Raw genomic sequence first — 24,100 nt, forward strand, 5'->3', positions numbered from 1 at the left:
AGACTATAGGTTTCTATTCTGTGAAAAACAAAAATAGAACACGTAGGATAAAATTGGACATCTTTGTTGCTCAGTGCAACTTCCAAGTTGTATGGAGAAAAGTAGGCTTGCCCACAGGTATTCTGCACAAGAGAATACTTCTAATAAAGATTACAATTAAAGCAAACCCGTCAGCAGGATTTTGCTCAGTAAACTACAGGCATTGTCAGGTTGGTGCTGTTATACTGATTAAAATGATACCTGGGGTAAAAAATACGTCTTGTGGTTCTTGTCTAATTAGTGCTAAAAGTTTTCAGTTAATGAAATACCCATGAGCCGAGGCGGGACTGTAGGCATGGTCTTATCCTGGTGTTCTAGGCCAGAGAAACCAAGGAAAGACCTACCCACAGGCAGCCCTGAAGCACAAACAGTTTGTCTCTCTCTCGCTATGATGAGTAACATGTTTGTGCTTCGGGGCGGCCTGTGGGCAGGTCTTTCATTGGTTTATCTAGCCTAGAGCAGGAATAAAAGAGTGTACCCTCAGTTGCACCCCGGAGCACGGGCATATCATTAACTGAAAACTTTTAACACCGATTACACAAGAACCACAAGACAGATTTCTTTACCCCAGGTATTACTTTAATCAGCATAACAGCGGCAACATGACAGTGTCTATAGGTTACTCAGCAAAATCCTGCTGACAGGTTGACTTTAAAATAAAACACCAGACAGAGCACAATATGGCGGTACACGAAATCCAGCAACTGTGCAGCTGACAAGAGTAATAAATATGAAGTTTGAGGAGCCTGCATGGAATAATGACATTCAGTGTCATCATCTTAGATTTTAATGACAACATCTGGAAAATGAGTATTGCAGACATCTAGATATCTCTAAGAGATATATGTTTTTAGATTTACTGTAGAAATTCACAAAAAAATCAAATATAATTTCTTAATTTTATTGTTACAAAGAAAAGTAATTATAAATGTTTAAAGAGCCTATGTCCTGCAAAATCAATACAATTTTAGACAAATACCAAAATGTAATTAGAAGTCAAAAATACAAAGATGTTTATTCCAATAATTGGCTGTTCTCCATGTTTCCTTTAGATGTTCATTGTAAGCGAGATAAACTAAAAAGAAAAAAATATAAGAACTTTATGATTTCCATCAGTACTGAAGAAAATAAATACATGTAAAGTACACATTTCTAGATATTAATCCTTGTTCTAGAAAATAATGTGTTCAAGGATAAGTCCACATGAAACTGAAATGCTGTGAATTTTTTAAGAGGATTTGCTCACTGAGAATTCAGATTTTGCTAAATCTCATCCACATTCAATAGAAACTGTCAGCTTGGATATTGATTTGCAGTTTGGATTGTTATCACACATTTATTGCAGATTTTCTTCTTTGATTTCAATAAAGAAGGGACAATCTACAAGCAAATTCTAGTGTTGTGGATTTTGCTGCTGATTACCTTCAGCAAAATCTGACATGTAACCTTCCATAGAGATACAACTTGGAGAAAGCTTGGGAAAGCAGAAGTACATCTATTAAGTGGGTGTTAGCCACCTTTAGCATCCTTATGACGTCTGATACCGTTTAAGGGTGTGAAAAAAAACAATAACTTTATTTACTAGTAATAAGTACAACTTACTTCCTGTATTTTATAACTAACTAAATTGTAAGGCACAATTGAGGAAGGAGAATTGGCATAAAAAAGAGATAAAAATATAATTAAGACTGTTAAAAAAACATAAAACTATAATTTGACTTTACAGGATATTGAGAGAATGCTTTACAATGTCAGATTCCTACCAAGCATAGCTAAGGTATAACTGAAAAATAATTCTGTGAATATAGTGAGGAAAAGCAATTTGACCAGCCCATGCTGAGGTACTGGTTACACCAGAGTCTCAGCCGTAAACCCCGGGTGGAAAAGGACAGTGATGTAGCCATAGTGTGGAACGTCAGAGAGAAGCAAGTCAACATTCCCACAAACTGGTGAATATAGATATTATGGGACCCCCATATTGTATATTTAAATTTGTCCCCTTATCCTTGACCTCCGAAAAAAAAAAATTGGCAAAGTAGGAGGGGTAATGACGCATCGGTGCAGTCGCATACCTTCCAACTTTTTAAGACATGTATTGCAGCATGGAAATACAGTGAACAGTTAATTACCGTATATACTCGAGTATAAGCCGACCCGAGTATAAGCCGACCCCCCTAATTTTGCCACAAAAAACTGGGAAAACTTATTGACTCGAGTATAAGCCTAGGGTGGAAATGCAGCAGCTACCGGTGAATTTCAAAAATAAAAATAGATCATTATTTCCCCATAGCTGTGCCATATAGTGCTCTGCACCGTTCATATTTCCCCATAGCTGTGCCCCATATACAGTGCTCTGCACCGTTCATTGTGCCCCATAGATGTGCCATATACGGTGCTCTGCACCGTTCACTGTGCCCCATAGATGTGCCATATACGGTGCTCTGCACCGTTCATTGTGCCCCATAGATGTGCCATATACGGTGCTCTGCACCGTTCACTGTGCCCCATAGATGTGCCATATACGGTGCTCTGCACCGTTCACTGTGCCCCATAGATGTGCCATATACGGTGCTCTGCACCGTTCACTGTGCCCCATAGATGTGCCATATACGGTGCCCTGCACCGTTCACTGTGCCCCATAGATGTGCCATATACGGTGCTCTGCACCGTTCACTGTGCCCCATAGATGTGCCATATACGGTGCTCTGCACCGTTCACTGTGCCCCATAGATGTGCCATATACGGTGCCCTGCACCGTTCACTGTGCCCCATAGATGTGCCATATACGGTGCTCTGCACCGTTCACTGTGCCCCATAGATGTGCCATATACGGTGCCCTGCACCGTTCACTGTGCCCCATAGATGTGCCATAAACGGTGCCCTGCAGCGTTCACTGTGCCCCATAGATGTGCCATATACGGTGCTCTGCACCGTTCACTGTGCCCCATAGATGTGCCATATACGGTGCTCTGCACCGTTCACTGTGCCCCATAGATGTGCCATATACGGTGCCCTGCACCGTTCATTGTGCCCCATAGATGTGCCATATACGGTGCTCTGCACCGTTCACTGTGCCCCATAGATGCTCCACATAAATCTCTGCCGCCGCTGCTGCTGCTGCAATAAAAAAAAAAAACACATACTCACCCGCCTGAACAGTCAGAGCGCAGACACCGGGAAGATGGAGGCGCCGGGAAGATGGAGCGACGCTCGGCGGCTGGAACGAGGACAGGTGAATATGCTATACTTACCTAGTCCTGGCGATCCTCGCGCTGTCCCTCTGCCTGGTCTTCGGTGTCGCAGCTTCTTTCTCTATCAGCGGTCACCGGCACCGCTGATTAGAGGAATGAATAGGCGGCTCCACCCCTATGGGAGGTGGAGCCGCTTATTCATTTCTGTAATGAGCGGTCCCACGTGACTGCTGAAGAGGGGAAGAAGCTGCAGCACAGAAGACCGTGGGACGGCAGGGACAGCGCGAGGATCGCTGGGACTAGGTAAGTATACCTCAGCGCCCTCTCCCCCTCACCCGCCGACCCTGCCACCCACCATGACTCGAGTATAAGCCGAGAGGGGCACTTTCAGCCCAAAATTTTGGGCTGAAAATCTCGGCTTATACTCGAGTATATACGGTAATTAAAAACATATATAAGGCAATCAATAGAAGTTCCCGTGAAGTAAAAGAACCCCAATGTTAGGAGTAAGGGGTACTGCAATCAGCAAGAAAAACATTTGGAGAAATAGTAGTTTGTAAATGGATCATGTGCTCTATTAACAACTAATAATTGTAGAAATCTACATACAAATGATCACTTTATATTTGCTTGTGTTAGGGGAGATGAGATCACAAAATGATAGTAGTAATATCCATAATTGCGATTGCAGACTGTGCCATAAGGTTTATACACCACCCCAATACCTCACTCTGACATAGGCACAATAGAGTATGGTATATGCACCATTGTAGGTGCTAGAAATAGGTGTCAGTGGTGCTGCATACTACCGCACAATCAAATAAACCGTTCCAAACATGGCCTGTGTCCATTACATATGTTAGCAATTACCCATTGTTTTTGTGTATGCAGTTTTACAACCCAGACTCCCCAAAAGTGTATTTTTGCAGTAGATGCTTCCTCAGGGGGTGTGGTCAGAAATATTGCATGTCCCATGGTACAGAGCAGAACCTTCAGATCACATGATCAGTTAGGACCAATGGTAGTGGCTTATTTGGCACATGCGCATCCGCACACTGAAACCCCATCGCCGCCTACCCACCCGTCAATCACCACTGCGGTCACGTGGTGCAGCTGTCGCCTAAGCACATCTCATGTTAGTGCAACAGGAGCAGAGACAAGGGGGTGTCTGGCACGGTGCATCACAGAAGATGCGCATGCGCACTAACCAAGAATTGCAGTGATGCAATTATGAAACACCGAAGTAAAATGCAGTTATACAATATGACTCAGTCATGAGCAAATATAATTCATACGCTACTACATGCATACTAATTACGTTAGGATGAAGATGCCAATTCCTTTTACAATTTAACAATGCATGCAATGTAAACATACTGTATGTCTAGATGATTGTATAGTAAAATATAATTATAACCGTCAATACATCATCAATGACATATATAGCAAACATCATATTACAACAACATCATAGAGGATCAAAATACATGTAGTATAAACAAATGTCCAGATGATATGGAATAGTAAATATGATTATAGTCAGCAACATATCATCAATTAACTGCACGTCAAATATTATATCACCAATACAATAACATCATAGAGGATTGACTAAGGTGCAAATGACGTCACTTGTAATGTGAGATAGTAATCCAATAAGTTTCTTCATACATCAACACACACATGCACGTATGAAACATGAAGATCTGACAATATTCTGGATATTCTTGAAAATAATAAAAAGATTAGAATTAATACACAATAGACCACTGTGAATGACTTAGACAAAGAATAGGACAGAAATAAAAAAATAAAACATCACTTTCAAGAGAGGGCAGGAAAGTAATCCATTTGTAGCAGTGAAGGGGGCTGATGGATTGCTCCCTGACACTATAAGGGTAAAATGCATTTGATGTTCATGTACAGTATGTTATAGAAGGATGATACCCACTGGGGCTACAGTTAGCTTACACAGGGTTAACTGTAATATCCGACCCAGTTTTGAAGGAGGAACTGAGAGTTAGTAGCAGATCCAGGAAGTGACAAGGCCATTCAGTTTATGGACAGCAGTGAGTCAAGTAGCAGGCCTATAACAAGAGGCTGCTAGGAACAGCATGGGCCTAATACTCAGGGCAGTGGATTGCCGAAAATACTCTTAAGATGGACTCAGGCTACATGGGGCGAAAAATATATCCGAATATTCTGCTAGTGGTGGAGAAGAGTTCCTAGGGCTAGAGAAGCCAATGAGAGAGAGATTCTACCTATACCAAGAACCACGGCTGAAGTTGTTTCATGTGGGAAATATGACAACCCGTTGGCCTTATCCTCTACATCTGTCTATAAATACTGTACATACTGCTATTCACCAAGTAAAAGTTTGGTTCTTTTTATGAACCCCTTGTCTCCTGGATTAATTGCTGCCCTGGTTCCGGAAGAGGGATTCCTGGACACAGAAGAAGCAACCAAGCCACAGCGGGACAGGTGGTCCAAAAATTTAGGGTCACCAGCTATGGCCCTACCCAGGTGGGCTGTGGGAGTGTCATGACAGGGGTGGAGGACCCTGGCCCACTGAAGTTCCCCGATCAACCTTGGAGATGGAGGAGTCCACCATCTCCCACTGCTTGGGCCTCCTTCATGGAGGAGAGAAGGAAGGCCTGGGCAAAGCCTTGAGGAGTTCACGACTCAATGTCCATTTCTTCCCTCTTGTTGAAAACTGCAGGGAGTTGCTTTAGAATGGTTGCAAGAAGTTTATTTTTTCTGCACCATATTCCCTGTTGAGGGGTGGCCTCCCCACATCCTGAGCATGGACTGGTTGTGAGTTACAAGTTTGTGTTTGGTAAAGGAGAAAAATCTGAGGGACTGTTTCTTCACCTTCAAGGCCATAAGAGGCCTGGAACGGTTGAGTTTGAATTTCATTGCTGCTGAATTTAGCTTTTTTTTTGTTGTGCTTTTTTCTGCTGGAATAGCAGATGCTGGTACTCTCGAAGGGTTTTCGAAATCCTCCACAACATGGATTGTACGGTTCTGGACTGTGTTTTAAAGGAAGACTACTGCTATGTTGGCCTAAGGGCCCTATTGATAAAATGGATATGGACACTTTGTTTCCGGGGGCCTTACTGAGAAGGACTGGTACTACTGAAAAGTTTTATGATTATGGAATATCACACTTGCTGTTCTGGGGCCCTTAACCAAAGAAGATGTTGGGACCTACCTGCAGTCTAATGTTTTATAATGTGTGATAGAGTTTTATAATGCCTTATCTCTGCACTAACTCATATTTTAAGGCCTGACATGGTCGGAGATGATTATAATTAAAATGTGGAGGAATGTAGCAGTGGTGGAGGCTGACGGATTGCTCCCTGACACTATAAGGATTAAATGCATTTGATGTTCATGTATGTTATAAAAGGATGATACCTGTTGTGAATTCTGTGGTCGAGCTCCCTCTTGTGGTCATGAGTGGTACTTCGGCTGGTTCTGACTATGAGCTTCCTCTGGTGGATGTGAGTGGGGCTGCGGCTTCTGAGTTTCCTTCCTCAGGTGACGAGGTTAAGTCGTTAGGTGCTGCTCTATTTAACTCCACCTAGTTCTTTGTTCCTTGCCTCCAGTCAATGTTCCAGTATTGGTCTTGCTCTCTCCTGGATCGTCTTGTGGCCTGTCTGCCCTGCATAAGCTAAGTTCTGCTCGTGTTACTTTTGTTTGCTATTTTTTCTGTCCAGCTTGCTTTATTGGTTTGTCTTGCTTGCTGGAAGCTCTGGGACGCAGAGGGAGCATCTCCGTACCGTTAGTCGGTGTGGAGGGTCTTTTTGCGCCCTCTGCGTGGTTGTTTGTAGGTTTTTGTGCTGACCGCAAAGTTATCTTTCCTATCCTCGGTCTATTCAGTAAGTCGGGCCTCACTTTGCTAAAATCTATTTAATCTCTGTGTTCGTATTTTCATCTTTACTCACAGTCATTATATGTGGGGGGCTGCCTTTTCCTTTGGGGAATTTCTCTGAGGCAAGGTAGGCTTATTTTTCTATCTTCAGGGCTAGCTAGTTTCTCAGGCTGTGCCCGAGGCGCCTAGGTCTGGTCAGGAGCGCTCCACGGCTACCTCTAGTGTGGTGTGATAGGATTAGGGATTGCGGTCAGCAGAGTTCCCACGTCTCAGAGCTCGTCCTATGTTATTAGTAACTATCAGGTCACTTTGTGTGCTCTTAACCACCAGGTCCATTGTGTTTCTGAACCACCAGTTCATAACAGTACTGGAGGCCCAAAGTACTAATGCTTCTCAATTGAGGGAAAAGAGAAGTTCTGAGACCATTTTTTTTTCTCTGCACTGTGTTTTGTCTTTCTTTTCCCCTAGACATTTGGGTGGTTCAGGACACAGGTGTAGTGATGGACATTAAAGGTCTGTTTTCTTGTGTGGATCATCTCGCTGCAAGAGTACAAAATATTCAAGACATTGTGGTTCAGAAATCTATGTTCGAACCTAGAATTCCTATTCCTGACTTATTTTCTGGAGATAGAGCTAAGTTTCTGAATTTCAAAAATAATTGTAAACTGTTTCTGGCTTTGAAACCCCGCTCCTCTGGTGACCCAGTTCAACAAGTTAAGATCATTATTTCTTTATTACGTGGCGACCCTCAAGACTGGGCATTTTCCCTTGCGCCAGGAGATCCTGCATTATGCGATATTGATGTGTTTTTTCTGGCGCTCGGATTGCTGTATGATGAACCTAATTCAGTGGATCAGGCAGAGAAAAATTTGCTGGCTCTGTGTCAGGGTCAGGATGAGATAGAGATATATTGTCAGAAGTTTAGGAAGTGGTCTGTGCTCACTCAATGGAATGAATGTGCGCTGGCAGCAATTTTCAGAAAGGGTCTCTCTGAAGCCCTTAAAGGGAACCTGTCACCTTAATTTGGCGGGACCAGTTTTGGGTCATATGGGCGGAGTTTTCGGGTGTTTGATTCACCCTTTCCTTATCTGCTGGCTGCATGCTGGCCGAAATATTGGATTGAAGTTCATTCTCTGTCTTCCATAGTACACGCCTGTGCAAGGTAAGATTACTTTGCGCAGGCATGTACTACGGAGGACAGAGAATGAACTTCAATCCAATATTTCGGCCAGCATGCAGCCAGCAGGTAAGGAAAGGGTGAATCAAACACCCGAAAACTCCGCCCATATGACCCAAAACCAGTCCCGCCAAATTCAGGTGACAGGTTCCCTTTAAGGATGTCATGGTGGGATTTCCTATGCCTGCTGGTCTGAATGAGTCTATGTCTTTGGCCATTCAGATCGATCGACGCTTACGTGAGCGTAAAAATGTGCACCATTTGGCGGTATTATCTGAGCATAAACCTGAGCCTATGCAATGTGATAGAACTTTGACCAGAGCTGAACGGCAAGAACACAGACGTCGGAATGGGCTGTGTTTTTATTGTGGTGATTCCACTCATGCTATCTCCGATTGTCCTAAGCACACTAAGCGGTTCGCTAGGTCTGCCACCATTGGTACGGTACAGTCGAAATTTCTTTTGTCAGTTACTTTGATCTGCTCTTTGTCATCCTATTCTGTCATGGCATTTGTGGATTCAGGCGCTGCCCTGAATTTGATGGACTTGGACTTTGCTAGGCGCTGTGGGTCTTTCTTGGAGCCCTTGCAGTATCCTATTCCATTGAGAGGAATTGATGCTACGCCTTTGGCCAAGAATAAGCCTCAGTACTGGACCCAACTGACCATGTGCATGGCTCCTGCGCATCAGGAGGATATTCGCTTTTTGGTGTTGCATAATCTGCATGATGTGGTCGTGTTGGGGTTGCCATGGCTACAAGTCCATAACCCAGTATTGGATTGGAAATCTATGTCTGTGTCCAGCTGGGGTTGTCAGGGGGTACATGGTGATGTTACAGTTCTGTCTATTTCATCATCCACCCCTTCTGAGGTCCCAGAGTTCTTGTCGGATTACCGGGATGTATTTGATGAGCCCAAGTCCAGTGCCCTACCTCCGCATAGGGATTGCGATTGTGCTATCGATTTGATTCCTGGTAGTAAGTTTCCTAAGGGTCGACTGTTTAATTTGTCTGTGCCTGAGCACGCCGCTATGCGGAGTTACGTAAAGGAATCCTTGGAGAAGGGTCATATTCACCCGTCGTCGTCGCCATTGGGAGCAGGGTTCTTTTTTGTGGCCAAGAAGGATGGTTCGTTGAGACCTTGTATTGATTACCGCCTTCTAAATAAAATCACAGTCAAATTTCAGTACCCCTTGCCGTTGCTGTCTGATTTGTTTGCTCGGATTAAGGGGGCTAGTTGGTTTACCAAGATAGATCTTCGTTGTGCGTATAATCTTGTGCATATTAAACAGGGCGATGAATGGAAAACAGCATTTAATGTTGTTAACCTGAAGCTTGTAACCAGGGATTCAAGCTTCAGGAGGCTAATTTGCATATTCCAGGTGCCTTCTGGGAGAAGCGAAGTCTCCCTAAGCTAGAAGATCGTTGGGTACAGCCGGGACCAGCTGCTTCGAAAGCATCACCAAACCAGGGATTCAAGCTTCAGGAGGCTAATTTGCATATTCCAGGTGCCTTCTGGGAGAAGCGAAGTCTCCCTAAGCTAGAAGATCGTTGGGTACAGCCGGGACCAGCTGCTTCGAAAGCATCACCAAACCAGGGATTCAAGCTTCAGGAGGCTAATTTGCATATTCCAGGTGCCTTCTGGGAGAAGCGAAGTCTCCCTAAGCTAGAAGATCGTTGGGTACAGCCGGGACCAGCTGCTTCGAAAGCATCACCAAACCAGGGATTCAAGCTTCAGGAGGCTAATTTGCATATTCCAGGTGCCTTCTGGGAGAAGCGAAGTCTCCCTAAGCTAGAAGATCGTTGGGTACAGCCGGGACCAGCTGCTTCGAAAGCATCACCAAACCAGGGATTCAAGCTTCAGGAGGCTAATTTGCATATTCCAGGTGCCTTCTGGGAGAAGCGAAGTCTCCCTAAGCTAGAAGATCGTTGGGTACAGCCGGGACCAGCTGCTTCGAAAGCATCACCAAACCAGGGATTCAAGCTTCAGGAGGCTAATTTGCATATTCCAGGTGCCTTCTGGGAGAAGCGAAGTCTCCCTAAGCTAGAAGATCGTTGGGTACAGCCGGGACCAGCTGCTTCGAAAGCATCACCAAACCAGGGATTCAAGCTTCAGGAGGCTAATTTGCATATTCCAGGTGCCTTCTGGGAGAAGCGAAGTCTCCCTAAGCTAGAAGATCGTTGGGTACAGCCGGGACCAGCTGCTTCGAAAGCATCACCAAACCAGGGATTCAAGCTTCAGGAGGCTAATTTGCATATTCCAGGTGCCTTCTGGGAGAAGCGAAGTCTCCCTAAGCTAGAAGATCGTTGGGTACAGCCGGGACCAGCTGCTTCGAAAGCATCACCAAACCAGGGATTCAAGCTTCAGGAGGCTAATTTGCATATTCCAGGTGCCTTCTGGGAGAAGCGAAGTCTCCCTAAGCTAGAAGATCGTTGGGTACAGCCGGGACCAGCTGCTTCGAAAGCATCACCAAACCAGGGATTCAAGCTTCAGGAGGCTAATTTGCATATTCCAGGTGCCTTCTGGGAGAAGCGAAGTCTCCCTAAGCTAGAAGATCGTTGGGTACAGCCGGGACCAGCTGCTTCGAAAGCATCACCAAACCAGGGATTCAAGCTTCAGGAGGCTAATTTGCATATTCCAGGTGCCTTCTGGGAGAAGCGAAGTCTCCCTAAGCTAGAAGATCGTTGGGTACAGCCGGGACCAGCTGCTTCGAAAGCATCACCAAACCAGGGATTCAAGCTTCAGGAGGCTAATTTGCATATTCCAGGTGCCTTCTGGGAGAAGCGAAGTCTCCCTAAGCTAGAAGATCGTTGGGTACAGCCGGGACCAGCTGCTTCGAAAGCATCACCAAACCAGGGATTCAAGCTTCAGGAGGCTAATTTGCATATTCCAGGTGCCTTCTGGGAGAAGCGAAGTCTCCCTAAGCTAGAAGATCGTTGGGTACAGCCGGGACCAGCTGCTTCGAAAGCATCACCAAACCAGGGATTCAAGCTTCAGGAGGCTAATTTGCATATTCCAGGTGCCTTCTGGGAGAAGCGAAGTCTCCCTAAGCTAGAAGATCGTTGGGTACAGCCGGGACCAGCTGCTTCGAAAGCATCACCAAACCAGGGATTCAAGCTTCAGGAGGCTAATTTGCATATTCCAGGTGCCTTCTGGGAGAAGCGAAGTCTCCCTAAGCTAGAAGATCGTTGGGTACAGCCGGGACCAGCTGCTTCGAAAGCATCACCAAACCAGGGATTCAAGCTTCAGGAGGCTAATTTGCATATTCCAGGTGCCTTCTGGGAGAAGCGAAGTCTCCCTAAGCTAGAAGATCGTTGGGTACAGCCGGGACCAGCTGCTTCGAAAGCATCACCAAACCAGGGATTCAAGCTTCAGGAGGCTAATTTGCATATTCCAGGTGCCTTCTGGGAGAAGCGAAGTCTCCCTAAGCTAGAAGATCGTTGGGTACAGCCGGGACCAGCTGCTTCGAAAGCATCACCAAACCAGGGATTCAAGCTTCAGGAGGCTAATTTGCATATTCCAGGTGCCTTCTGGGAGAAGCGAAGTCTCCCTAAGCTAGAAGATCGTTGGGTACAGCCGGGACCAGCTGCTTCGAAAGCATCACCAAACCAGGGATTCAAGCTTCAGGAGGCTAATTTGCATATTCCAGGTGCCTTCTGGGAGAAGCGAAGTCTCCCTAAGCTAGAAGATCGTTGGGTACAGCCGGGACCAGCTGCTTCGAAAGCATCACCAAACCAGGGATTCAAGCTTCAGGAGGCTAATTTGCATATTCCAGGTGCCTTCTGGGAGAAGCGAAGTCTCCCTAAGCTAGAAGATCGTTGGGTACAGCCGGGACCAGCTGCTTCGAAAGCATCACCAAACCAGGGATTCAAGCTTCAGGAGGCTAATTTGCATATTCCAGGTGCCTTCTGGGAGAAGCGAAGTCTCCCTAAGCTAGAAGATCGTTGGGTACAGCCGGGACCAGCTGCTTCGAAAGCATCACCAAACCAGGGATTCAAGCTTCAGGAGGCTAATTTGCATATTCCAGGTGCCTTCTGGGAGAAGCGAAGTCTCCCTAAGCTAGAAGATCGTTGGGTACAGCCGGGACCAGCTGCTTCGAAAGCATCACCAAACCAGGGATTCAAGCTTCAGGAGGCTAATTTGCATATTCCAGGTGCCTTCTGGGAGAAGCGAAGTCTCCCTAAGCTAGAAGATCGTTGGGTACAGCCGGGACCAGCTGCTTCGAAAGCATCACCAAACCAGGGATTCAAGCTTCAGGAGGCTAATTTGCATATTCCAGGTGCCTTCTGGGAGAAGCGAAGTCTCCCTAAGCTAGAAGATCGTTGGGTACAGCCGGGACCAGCTGCTTCGAAAGCATCACCAAACCAGGGATTCAAGCTTCAGGAGGCTAATTTGCATATTCCAGGTGCCTTCTGGGAGAAGCGAAGTCTCCCTAAGCTAGAAGATCGTTGGGTACAGCCGGGACCAGCTGCTTCGAAAGCATCACCAAACCAGGGATTCAAGCTTCAGGAGGCTAATTTGCATATTCCAGGTGCCTTCTGGGAGAAGCGAAGTCTCCCTAAGCTAGAAGATCGTTGGGTACAGCCGGGACCAGCTGCTTCGAAAGCATCACCAAACCAGGGATTCAAGCTTCAGGAGGCTAATTTGCATATTCCAGGTGCCTTCTGGGAGAAGCGAAGTCTCCCTAAGCTAGAAGATCGTTGGGTACAGCCGGGACCAGCTGCTTCGAAAGCATCACCAAACCAGGGATTCAAGCTTCAGGAGGCTAATTTGCATATTCCAGGTGCCTTCTGGGAGAAGCGAAGTCTCCCTAAGCTAGAAGATCGTTGGGTACAGCCGGGACCAGCTGCTTCGAAAGCATCACCAAACCAGGGATTCAAGCTTCAGGAGGCTAATTTGCATATTCCAGGTGCCTTCTGGGAGAAGCGAAGTCTCCCTAAGCTAGAAGATCGTTGGGTACAGCCGGGACCAGCTGCTTCGAAAGCATCACCAAACCAGGGATTCAAGCTTCAGGAGGCTAATTTGCATATTCCAGGTGCCTTCTGGGAGAAGCGAAGTCTCCCTAAGCTAGAAGATCGTTGGGTACAGCCGGGACCAGCTGCTTCGAAAGCATCACCAAACCAGGGATTCAAGCTTCAGGAGGCTAATTTGCATTTTCCAGGTGCCTTCTGGGAGAAGCGAAGTCTCCCTAAGCTAGAAGATCGTTGGGTACAGCCGGGACCAGCTGCTTCGAAAGCATCACCAAACCAGGGATTCAAGCTTCAGGAGGCTAATTTGCATATTCCAGGTGCCTTCTGGGAGAAGCGAAGTCTCCCTAAGCTAGAAGATCGTTGGGTACAGCCGGGACCAGCTGCTTCGAAAGCATCACCAAACCAGGGATTCAAGCTTCAGGAGGCTAATTTGCATATTCCAGGTGCCTTCTGGGAGAAGCGAAGTCTCCCTAAGCTAGAAGATCGTTGGGTACAGCCGGGACCAGCTGCTTCGAAAGCATCACCAAACCAGGGATTCAAGCTTCAGGAGGCTAATTTGCATACTCCAGGTGCCTTCTGGGAGAAGCGAAGTCTCCCTAAGCTAGAAGACCGTTGGGTACAGCCGGGACCAGCTGCTTCGAAAGCATCACCAAACCAGGGATTCAAGCTTCAGGAGGCTAATTTGCATACTCCAGGTGCCTTCTGGGAGAAGCGAAGTCTCCCTAAGCTAGAAGACCGTTGGGTACAGCCGGGACCAGCTGCTTCGAAAGCATCACCAAACCAGGGATTCAAGCTTCAGGAGGCTAATTTGCATACTCCAGGTGCCTTCTGGGAGAAGCGAAGTCTCCCTAAGCTAGAAGACCGTTGGGTACAGCCGGGACCAGCTGCTTCGAAAGCATCACCAAACCAGGGATTCAAGCTTCAGGAGGCTAATTTGCATATTCCAGGTGCCTTCTGGGAGAAGCGAAGTCTCCCTAAGCTAGAAGACCGTTGGGTACAGCCGGGACCAGCTGCTTCGAAAGCATCACCAAACCAGGGATTCAAGCTTCAGGAGGCTAATTTGCATATTCCAGGTGCCTTCTGGGAGAAGCGAAGTCTCCCTAAGCTAGAAGACCGTTGGGTACAGCCGGGACCAGCTGCTTCGAAAGCATCACCAAACCAGGGATTCAAGCTTCAGGAGGCTAATTTGCATATTCCAGGTGCCTTCTGGGAGAAGCGAAGTCTCCCTAAGCTAGAAGACCGTTGGGTACAGCCGGGACCAGCTGCTTCGAAAGCATCACCAAACCAGGGATTCAAGCTTCAGGAGGCTAATTTGCATATTCCAGGTGCCTTCTGGGAGAAGCGAAGTCTCCCTAAGCTAGAAGATCGTTGGGTACAGCCGGGACCAGCTGCTTCGAAAGCATCACCAAACCAGGGATTCAAGCTTCAGGAGGCTAATTTGCATATTCCAGGTGCCTTCTGGGAGAAGCGAAGTCTCCCTAAGCTAGAAGATCGTTGGGTACAGCCGGGACCAGCTGCTTCGAAAGCATCACCAAACCAGGGATTCAAGCTTCAGGAGGCTAGTTTGCATATTCCAGGTGCCTTCTGGGAGAAGCGAAGTCTCCCTAAGCTAGAAGATCGTTGGGTACAGCCGGGACCAGCTGCTTCGAAAGCATCACCAAACCGCGCGCCTTACGGCGCGCAAATTTTTGCCTGTAGGACATTATTGCAAGAGAGCTTGGCTGAGTAGATTACACAAGAAGGAAAACACACAGCAAGTCAGCAGGATCTAGGAGCAACATGGCAGATGTGACAACCTACATGGTGAGCTGCAGCATGTGCTACATGTTCACAGATCGACCAGAAGAAGAATCCAATTTCACCTGTCAGAAGTGTAGACTAGTGGCCCTTTTAGAAGAAAAGGTGCGGGGTCTGGAAGAAAGAATAGCAACTTTGAAACTCATCAAAGAGAATGAAGACTTTCTAGACAGAACAGAAGCATCTCTACTGGTCACAGAAGGTGCAAAAAGTGTCAGAGAACCTCCAAAAGCGGATGAGTGGAAGCATGTGACCAAAAGAAGCAAGAAGACCATGGAGAAATCACCAACCACACAACTGAAGAACCGATATCAAATCTTTGTAGAGGATGAAGATGGCACACCTAAGAATGAAGCAATACCAGCAAGCAAAAAAGAAAAGGGCACACAGCAACAAGTGACAGCAAAAAGTACAGCCAAGAAGCAACGAAGAGTGGTGGTGGTGGGAGACTCACTACTGAGAGGCACCGAAGCAGCCATCTGCAGACCGGACATAACTGCAAGAGAAGTATGCTGCCTTCCAGGTGCGATGATCAAGGATGTGACCGATAGGATACCAAAGCTCTTCAGCTCCAAGGACGTCCACCCATTTCTTCTGATACATGTTGGCACCAATGACACGGCAAGGAAGGACCTACCGACAATCTGCAAGGACTTTGAAGAGTTGGGGAAGAAAGTAAAGGAACTGGATGCACAGGTAGTTTTTTCTTCTATCCTTCCAGTAGACGGGCATGGCACCAGGAGATGGAACAGGATCCTTGATGCAAACAACTGGCTAAGACGATGGTGCAGACAACAAGGATTTGGATTCCTGGACCACGGTGTGAATTACTGGTATGATGGACTCCTCGCCAGAGACGGACTACACCTCAACAAACCTGGGAAACACACATTCGCCAGAAGACTCGCTACACTCATCAGGAGGGCGTTAAACTAGAAGAAGAGGGGACGGGAAGAAAAACATTAGACTCGAACAAAGACGACCCAGGAAAACATACTCAGAAGGGAGGTAAGAACATTTCTAAAACAATCCACAGTGAGGAGATTGGAACAAAACAAAATCCTCTAAACTGCATGCTCGCAAACGCCAGAAGCCTGACAAACAAGATGGAAGAACTAGAAGCAGAAATATCTACAGGTAACTTTGACATAGTGGGAATAACCGAGACATGGTTAGATGAAAGCTATGACTGGGCAGTTAACTTACAGGGTTACAGTCTGTTTAGAAAGGATCGTAAAAATCGGAGAGGAGGAGGGGTTTGTCTCTATGTAAAGTCTTGTCTAAAGTCCACTTTAAGGGAGGATATTAGCGAAGGGAATGAGGATGTCGAGTCCATATGGGTTGAAATTCATGGAGGGAAAAATGGTAACAAAATTCTCATTGGGGTCTGTTACAAACCCCCAAATATAACAGAAAGCATGGAAAGTCTACTTCTAAAGCAGATAGATGAAGCGGCAACCCATAATGAGGTCCTGGTTATGGGGGACTTTAACTACCCGGATATTAACTGGGAAACAGAAACCTGTGAAACCCATAAAGGCAACAGGTTTCTGCTAATAACCAAGAAAAATTATCTTTCACAATTGGTGCAGAATCCAACCAGAGGAGCAGCACTTTTAGACCTAATACTATCTAATAGACCTGACAGAATAACAAATCTGCAGGTGGTTGGGCATTTAGGAAATAGCGACCACAATATTGTGCAGTTTCACCTGTCTTTCACTAGGGGGACTTGTCAGGGAGTCACAAAAACATTGAACTTTAGGAAGGCAAAGTTTGAACAGCTTAGAGATGCCCTTAATCTGGTAGACTGGGACAATATCCTCAGAAATGAGAATACAGATAATAAATGGGAAATGTTTAAGAACATCCTAAATAGGCAGTGTAAGCGGTTTATACCTTGTGGGAATAAAAGGACTAGAAATAGGAAAAACCCAATGTGGCTAAACAAAGAAGTAAGACAGGCAATTAACAGTAAAAAGAAAGCATTTGCACTACTAAAGCAGGATGGCACCATTGAAGCTCTAAAAAACTATAGGGAGAAAAATACTTTATCTAAAAAACTAATTAAAGCTGCCAAAAAGGAAACAGAGAAGCACATTGCTAAGGAGAGTAAAACTAATCCCAAACTGTTCTTCAACTATATCAATAGTAAAAGAATAAAAACTGAAAATGTAGGCCCCTTAAAAAATAGTGAGGAAAGAATGGTTGTAGATGACGAGGAAAAAGCTAACATATTAAACACCTTCTTCTCCACGGTATTCACGGTGGAAAATGAAATGCTAGGTGAAATCCCAAGAAACAATGAAAACCCTATATTAAGGGTCACCAATCTAACCCAAGAAGAGGTGCGAAACCGGCTAAATAAGATTAAAATAGATAAATCTCCGGGTCCGGATGGCATACACCCACGAGTACTAAGAGAACTAAGTAATGTAATAGATAAACCATTATTTCTTATTTTTAGTGACTCTATAGCGACAGGGTCTGTTCCGCAGGACTGGCGCATAGCAAATGTGGTGCCAATATTCAAAAAGGGCTCTAAAAGTGAACCTGGAAATTATAGGCCAGTAAGTCTAACCTCTATTGTTGGTAAAATATTTGAAGGGTTTCTGAGGGATGTTATTCTGGATTATCTCAATGAGAATAACTGTTTAACTCCATATCAGCATGGGTTTATGAGAAATCGCTCCTGTCAAACCAATCTAATCAGTTTTTATGAAGAGGTAAGCTATAGACTGGACCACGGTGAGTCATTGGACGTGGTATATCTCGATTTTTCCAAAGCGTTTGATACCGTGCCGCACAAGAGGTTGGTACACAAAATGAGAATGCTTGGTCTGGGGGAAAATGTGTGTAAATGGGTTAGTAACTGGCTTAGTGATAGAAAGCAGAGGGTGGTTATAAATGGTATAGTCTCTAACTGGGTCGCTGTGACCAGTGGGGTACCGCAGGGGTCAGTATTGGGACCTGTTCTCTTCAACATATTCATTAATGATCTGGTAGAAGGTTTACACAGTAAAATATCGATATTTGCAGATGATACAAAACTATGTAAAGCAGTTAATACAAGAGAAGATAGTATTCTGCTACAGATGGATCTGGATAAGTTGGAAACTTGGGCTGAAAGGTGGCAGATGAGGTTTAACAATGATAAATGTAAGGTTATACACATGGGAAGAGGGAATCAATATCACCATTACACACTGAACGGGAAACCACTGGGTAAATCTGACAGGGAGAAGGACTTGGGGATCCTAGTTAATGATAAACTTACCTGGAGCAGCCAGTGCCAGGCAGCAGCTGCCAAGGCAAACAGGATCATGGGGTGCATTAAAAGAGGTCTGGATACACATGATGAGAGCATTATACTGCCTCTGTACAAATCCCTAGTTAGACCGCACATGGAGTACTGTGTCCAGTTTTGGGCACCGGTGCTCAGGAAGGATATAATGGAACTAGAGAGAGTACAAAGGAGGGCAACAAAATTAATAAAGGGGATGGGAGAACTACAATACCCAGATAGATTAGCGAAATTAGGATTATTTAGTCTAGAAAAAAGACGACTGAGGGGCGATCTAATAACCATGTATAAGTATATAAGGGGACAATACAAATATCTCGCTGAGGATCTGTTTATACCAAGGAAGGTGACGGGCACAAGGGGGCATTCTTTGCGTCTGGAGGAGAGAAGGTTTTTCCACCAACATAGAAGAGGATTCTTTACTGTTAGGGCAGTGAGAATCTGGAATTGCTTGCCTGAGGAGGTGGTGATGGCGAACTCAGTCGAGGGGTTCAAGAGAGGCCTGGATGTCTTCCTGGAGCAGAACAATATTGTATCATACAATTATTAGGTTCTGTAGAAGGACGTAGATCTGGGTATTTATTATGATGGAATATAGGCTGAACTGGATGGACAAATGTCTTTTTTCGGCCTTACTAACTATGTTACTATGTTACTATGTAATATGTCCGAGGGCCATTTTGAGTACCTGGTTATGCCATTCGGGCTTTCCAATGCTCCATCAGTATTTCAGTCCTTTATGCATGACATCTTCCGAGAGTACCTGGATAAATTCCTGATTGTATACTTGGATGATATTTTGGTCTTCTCGGATGATTGTGAGTCTCACGTGAAGCAGGTTAGAATGGTGTTCCAGGTCCTGCGTGCGAATTCTTTGTTTGTGAAGGGGTCAAAGTGTCTCTTTGGTGTTCAGAAGGTTTCATTTTTGGGTTTCATTTTTTCCCCTTCTACTAACGAGATGGACCCTGTTAAAGTTCAGGCCATTTATGATTGGACTCAGCCGACATCTCTGAAGAGTCTGCAAAAGTTCCTGGGCTTTGCTAATTTTTATCGTCGCTTCATCAATAATTTTTCTAGTATTGCTAAAACGTTGACTGATTTAACCAAGAAGGGTGCTGATGTGGTCAATTGGTCTTCTGCTGCTGTAGAAGCTTTTCAGGAGTTGAAGCGTCGTTTTTCTTCTGCCCCTGTGTTGTGCCAGCCAGATGTTTCGCTCCCATTCCAGGTCAAGGTTGATGCTTCTGAGATTGGAGCAAAGAAGTTCTGATGGCTCGGTGATGAAACCATGTGCCTTCTTTTCCTGGAAGTTTTCGCCTGCTGAGCGTAATTATGATGTTGGCAATCGAGAGTTGTTGGTCATGAAGTGGGCATTCGAGGAGTGGCGTCATTGGCTTGAAGGAGCTAAGCATCGCGTGGTGGTCTTGACTGATCACAAGAACTTGACTTATCTCGAGTCTGCCAAACGGTTGAATCCTAGACAGGCTCGTTGGTCGCTGTTTTTCTCCCGTTTTGACTTTGTGGTTTCGTACCTTCCGGGCTCTAAGAATGTGAAGGCGGATGCCCTGTCTAGGAGTTTTGTGCCCGACTCTCCGGGTTTGCCTGAGCCGGAGGGTATTCTCAAAGAGGGGGTAATTTTGTCTGCCATCTCCCCTGATTTGCGGCGGGTGCTGCAAAAATTTCAGGCTAATAGACCTGACCGTTGCCCAGCGGAGAAACTGTTTGTCCCTGATAAATGGACGAGTAGAGTTATCTCTGAGGTTCATTGTTCGGTGTTGGCTGGTCATCCTGGAATCTTTGGTACCAGAGATTTGGTGGCTAGATCCTTTTGGTGGCCGTCTCTGTCGCGGGATGTGCGTTCGTTTGTGCAGTCCTGTGGGATTTGTGCTCGGGCTAAGCCCTGCTGTTCTCGTGCCAGTGGGTTGCTTTTGCCCTTGCCAGTCCTGAAGAGGCCCTGGACACATATCTCTATGGATTTTATTTCGGATCTCCCAGTCTCTCAAAAGATGTCGGTCATTTGGGTGGTTTGTGATCGCTTCTCTAAGATGGTCCATTTGGTACCATTGTTTAAATTGCCTTCCTCCTCTGATTTGGTGCCATTGTTTTTCCAGCATGTGGTTCGTTTACATGGCATTCCAGAGAACATCGTTTCTGACAGAGGTTCCCAGTTTGTTTCGAGGTTTTGGCGAGCCTTTTGTGCTAGGATGGGCATTGATTTGTCTTTTTCCTCGGCTTTCCATCCTCAGACAAATGGCCAAACTGAACGAACCAATCAGACCTTGGAAACATATCTGAGATGTTTTGTTTCTGCTGATCAGGATGATTGGGTGTCCTTTTTGCCTTTGGCTGAGTTCGCCCTTAATAATCGGGCCAGCTCGGCTACTTTGGTTTCGCCGTTTTTCTGCAATTCTGGTTTCCATCCTCGTTTCCCTTCAGGGCAGGTTGAGTCTTCGGACTGTCCTGGTGTGGATACTGTGGTGAACAGGTTGCAGCAGATTTGGACTCATGTAGTGGACAATTTGACATTGTCCCAGGAGAAGGCTCAACGTTTCGCTAACCGTAGGCGCTGTGTGGGTCCCTGACTTCGTGTTGGGGATTTGGTTTGGTTGTCGTCTCGTTATATTCCTATGAAAGTTTCCTCTCCTAAGTTTAAGCCTCGTTTCATTGGTCCATATAGGATTTCTGAGGTTCTTAAAGGGACTCTGTCACCTGAATTTGGCGGGACTGGTTTTGGGTCATATGGGTGGAGTTTTTGGGTGTTTGATTCACCCTTTCCTTACCCGCTGGCTGCATGCTGGCTGCAATATTGGATTGAAGTTCATTCTCTGTCCTCCATAGTACACGCCTGCGCAAAGCAATCTTGCCTTGTGCAGGCGTGTACTATGGAGGACAGAAAATGAACTTCAATCCAATATTGCAGCCAGCATGCAGCCAGCGGGTAAGGAAAGGGTGAATCAAACACCCAAAAACTCCACCCATATGACCCAAAACCAGTCCCGCCAAATTCAGGTGACAGGTTCCCTTTAATCCTGTGTCTTTTCGTTTTACCCTTCCAGCTTCTTTTTCCATCCATAATGTATTCCATAGGTCATTGTTGCGGAGATACGTGGCACCTGTGGTTCCATCCGTTGATCCTCCTGCCCTGGTTTTGGTTGAGGGGGAGTTGGAGTATATAGTGGAGAAGATTTTGGATTCTCGTATTTCGAGACGGAAACTCCAGTACCTGGTTAAGTGGAAGGGTTATGGTCAGGAAGATAATTCCTGGGTCTTTGCCTCTGATGTTGATGCTGCCGATCTGGTTCGTGCCTTTCATTTGGCTCATCCTGGTCGGCCTGGGGGCTCTGGTGAGGGTTCGGTGACCCCTCCTCAAGGGGGGGGGGTACTGTTGTGAATTCTGTGGTCGAGCTCCCTCCTGTGGTCATGAGTGGTACTTCGGCTGGTTCTGTCTATGAGCTTCCTCTGGTGGATGTGAGTGGGGCTGCGGCTTCTGAGTTTCCTTCCTCAGGTGACGAGGTTAAGTCGTTAGGTGCTGCTCTATTTAACTCCACCTAGTTCTTTGTTCCTTGCCTCCAGTCAATGTTCCAGTATTGGTCTTGCTCTCTCCTGGATCGTCTTGTGGCCTGTCTGCCCTGCATAAGCTAAGTTCTGCTTGTGTTACTTTTGTTTGCTATTTTTTCTGTCCAGCTTGCTTTATTGGTTTGTCTTGCTTGCTGGAAGCTCTGGGACGCAGAGGGAGCACCTCCGTACCGTTAGTCGGTGCGGAGGGTCTTTTTGCGCCCTCTGCGTGGTTGTTTGTAGGTTTTTGTGCTGACCGCAAAGTTATCTTTCCTATCCTCGGTCTATTCAGTAAGTCGGGCCTCACTTTGCTAAAATCTATTTCATCTCTGTGTTTGTATTTTCATCTTTACTCACAGTCATTATATGTGGGGGGCTGCCTTTTCCTTTGGGGAATTTCTCTGAGGCAAGGTAGGCTTATTTTTCTATCTTCAGGGCTAGCTAGTTTCTCAGGCTGTGCCCGAGGCGCCTAGGTCTGGTCAGGAGCGCTCCACGGCTACCTCTAGTGTGGTATGATAGAATTAGGGATTGCGGTCAGCAGAGTTCCCACGTCTCAGAGCTCGTCCTATGTTATTAGTAACTATCAGGTCACTTTGTGTGCTCTTAACCACCAGGTCCATTGTGTTTCTGAACCACCAGTTCATAACAGATACCCACTGGGGCTGCAGTTAGCTGAGACAGGGTTAACCGTAATGGCTGACCCAGTTTTGGAGAGGAAGCTGAGAGTTAGTAGCAGATCCAGGAAGTGACAGGGCCAGTCAGTGTGTGGACAGCAGTGAGTGAAGTAGCAGGCCTATGACAAGAGGCTGCTAGGAACAGCATGGGCCTAATACTCAGGGCAGTGGATTGCCGAAAATACCCTTCCCTGTGATTTTATTTAACTGGCCTGGGGCACATGCAGGCTGTGAAGATACAGGGAAATATGGACTCAGACTACATGGGGCAGAAGGTATTTCAATCTATATATTGCACAATGGGACTGGGACATAAGATGTCTGTAGGATGCCAAAGTGAGTGGGAACAGAAGCTCGCCCACGACTACCTTGTTTGGGGATCTTACACAGTTATCAGAAGGATGCAAATCCCAAGGATTCATCCAGACCTTATGGTACCATGGTTCCCAAGAGGGTAATGCATCTGCATTACTTTTGGGTGAGGAAACGTTTGATATTGCGTCACTTTATTCCATATTGAAAATGCTTGATTCCTCTTACCATAAAAGATTTAGGGTTGCATTGATGGAACATTTTGTAATTCCAGGATATCATCTTTAATTGTAAGGGGTCAGTGGATGTTTCAGCTGCCATAATGCCCCGTAAGCATATTTTGAAGCTGTCACGAAGTCACTTGAATGAAGCTGCCCAAAGATCTACATGTGACATAACAGATCACTTTCACATGAAAGAACTTGGTGCCAAAAGACCACAAATCGAGTATAATCCTTAAATTCAAATCTTTATTGATAAAGTACAGAATCAAAAATAATTAAAATTAGAAGTACTGGACACCACTCATCCAGGGACAGGATGCAACCAGCACGCCTCATGAGGAAGTCTTGACAAAACGTGCATTGGGGCGGCGGGGACGGCTTGTTACCGGGACATCGCCTTTTCATATTTAGTAAGTATGCCACATTTCTCCGCAATGTTTGGATTGTGTGTTTTAGCTGTTTATTCTGAACTAGATGGTGGCCCAATTCTAATGCATCGGGTATTCTAGAATATGCATGTCCACGTAGTATATTGCCCAGCCATGTAGTATATTGCCCAGCGACGTAGTATATTGCCCAGCCACGTAGTATATTGACCAGCCACGTAGTATACAGCACAGAGCCATGTAGTATATTGCCCAGTCACGTACTATATTGCCCAGCTACGTAGTATATTGCCCAGTCACGTAGTATATTGCACAGCCCACGTAGTATATTGCCCAGTCACGTACTATATTGACCAGCCACGTAGTATATTGCACAGCCCACGTAGTATATTGTCCAGTCACGTATTATATTGCACAGCCCACGTAGTATATTGCCCAGCCATGTAGTATATTGCCCAGTTACGTAGTATATTGTATAGTGATATACAGCACAGAGCCACGTAGTATATTGCCCAGCCATGTAGTATATTGCCCAGCGACGTAGTATACAGCACAGAGCATATTGCCCAGTCACGTAGTATAATGCCCAGTGACGTAGTAT

The 24,100-nt window shown here is 45.8% G+C and overlaps 1 protein-coding gene across 1 annotated transcript in view; it reads right to left on the reverse strand.

The window, feature by feature from the left end:
- Window positions 1–926: 926 nt before the first annotated feature.
- The window catches only part of CAPN9 (calpain 9), a 333,928-nt gene continuing 310,754 nt past the window's right edge, over window positions 927–24,100 (reverse strand). Inside the window, exon 20 of the mRNA XM_069769442.1 lies at window positions 927–1,114. Coding sequence (XP_069625543.1) covers window positions 1,088–1,114 — 27 coding nt within the window. The 3' untranslated portion in view covers window positions 927–1,087. The remainder of the gene's footprint in view (window positions 1,115–24,100) is intronic.

This window comes from Ranitomeya imitator, chromosome 5, assembly GCF_032444005.1.
Source record: "Ranitomeya imitator isolate aRanImi1 chromosome 5, aRanImi1.pri, whole genome shotgun sequence".
Taxonomy (NCBI): domain Eukaryota; kingdom Metazoa; phylum Chordata; class Amphibia; order Anura; family Dendrobatidae; genus Ranitomeya; species Ranitomeya imitator.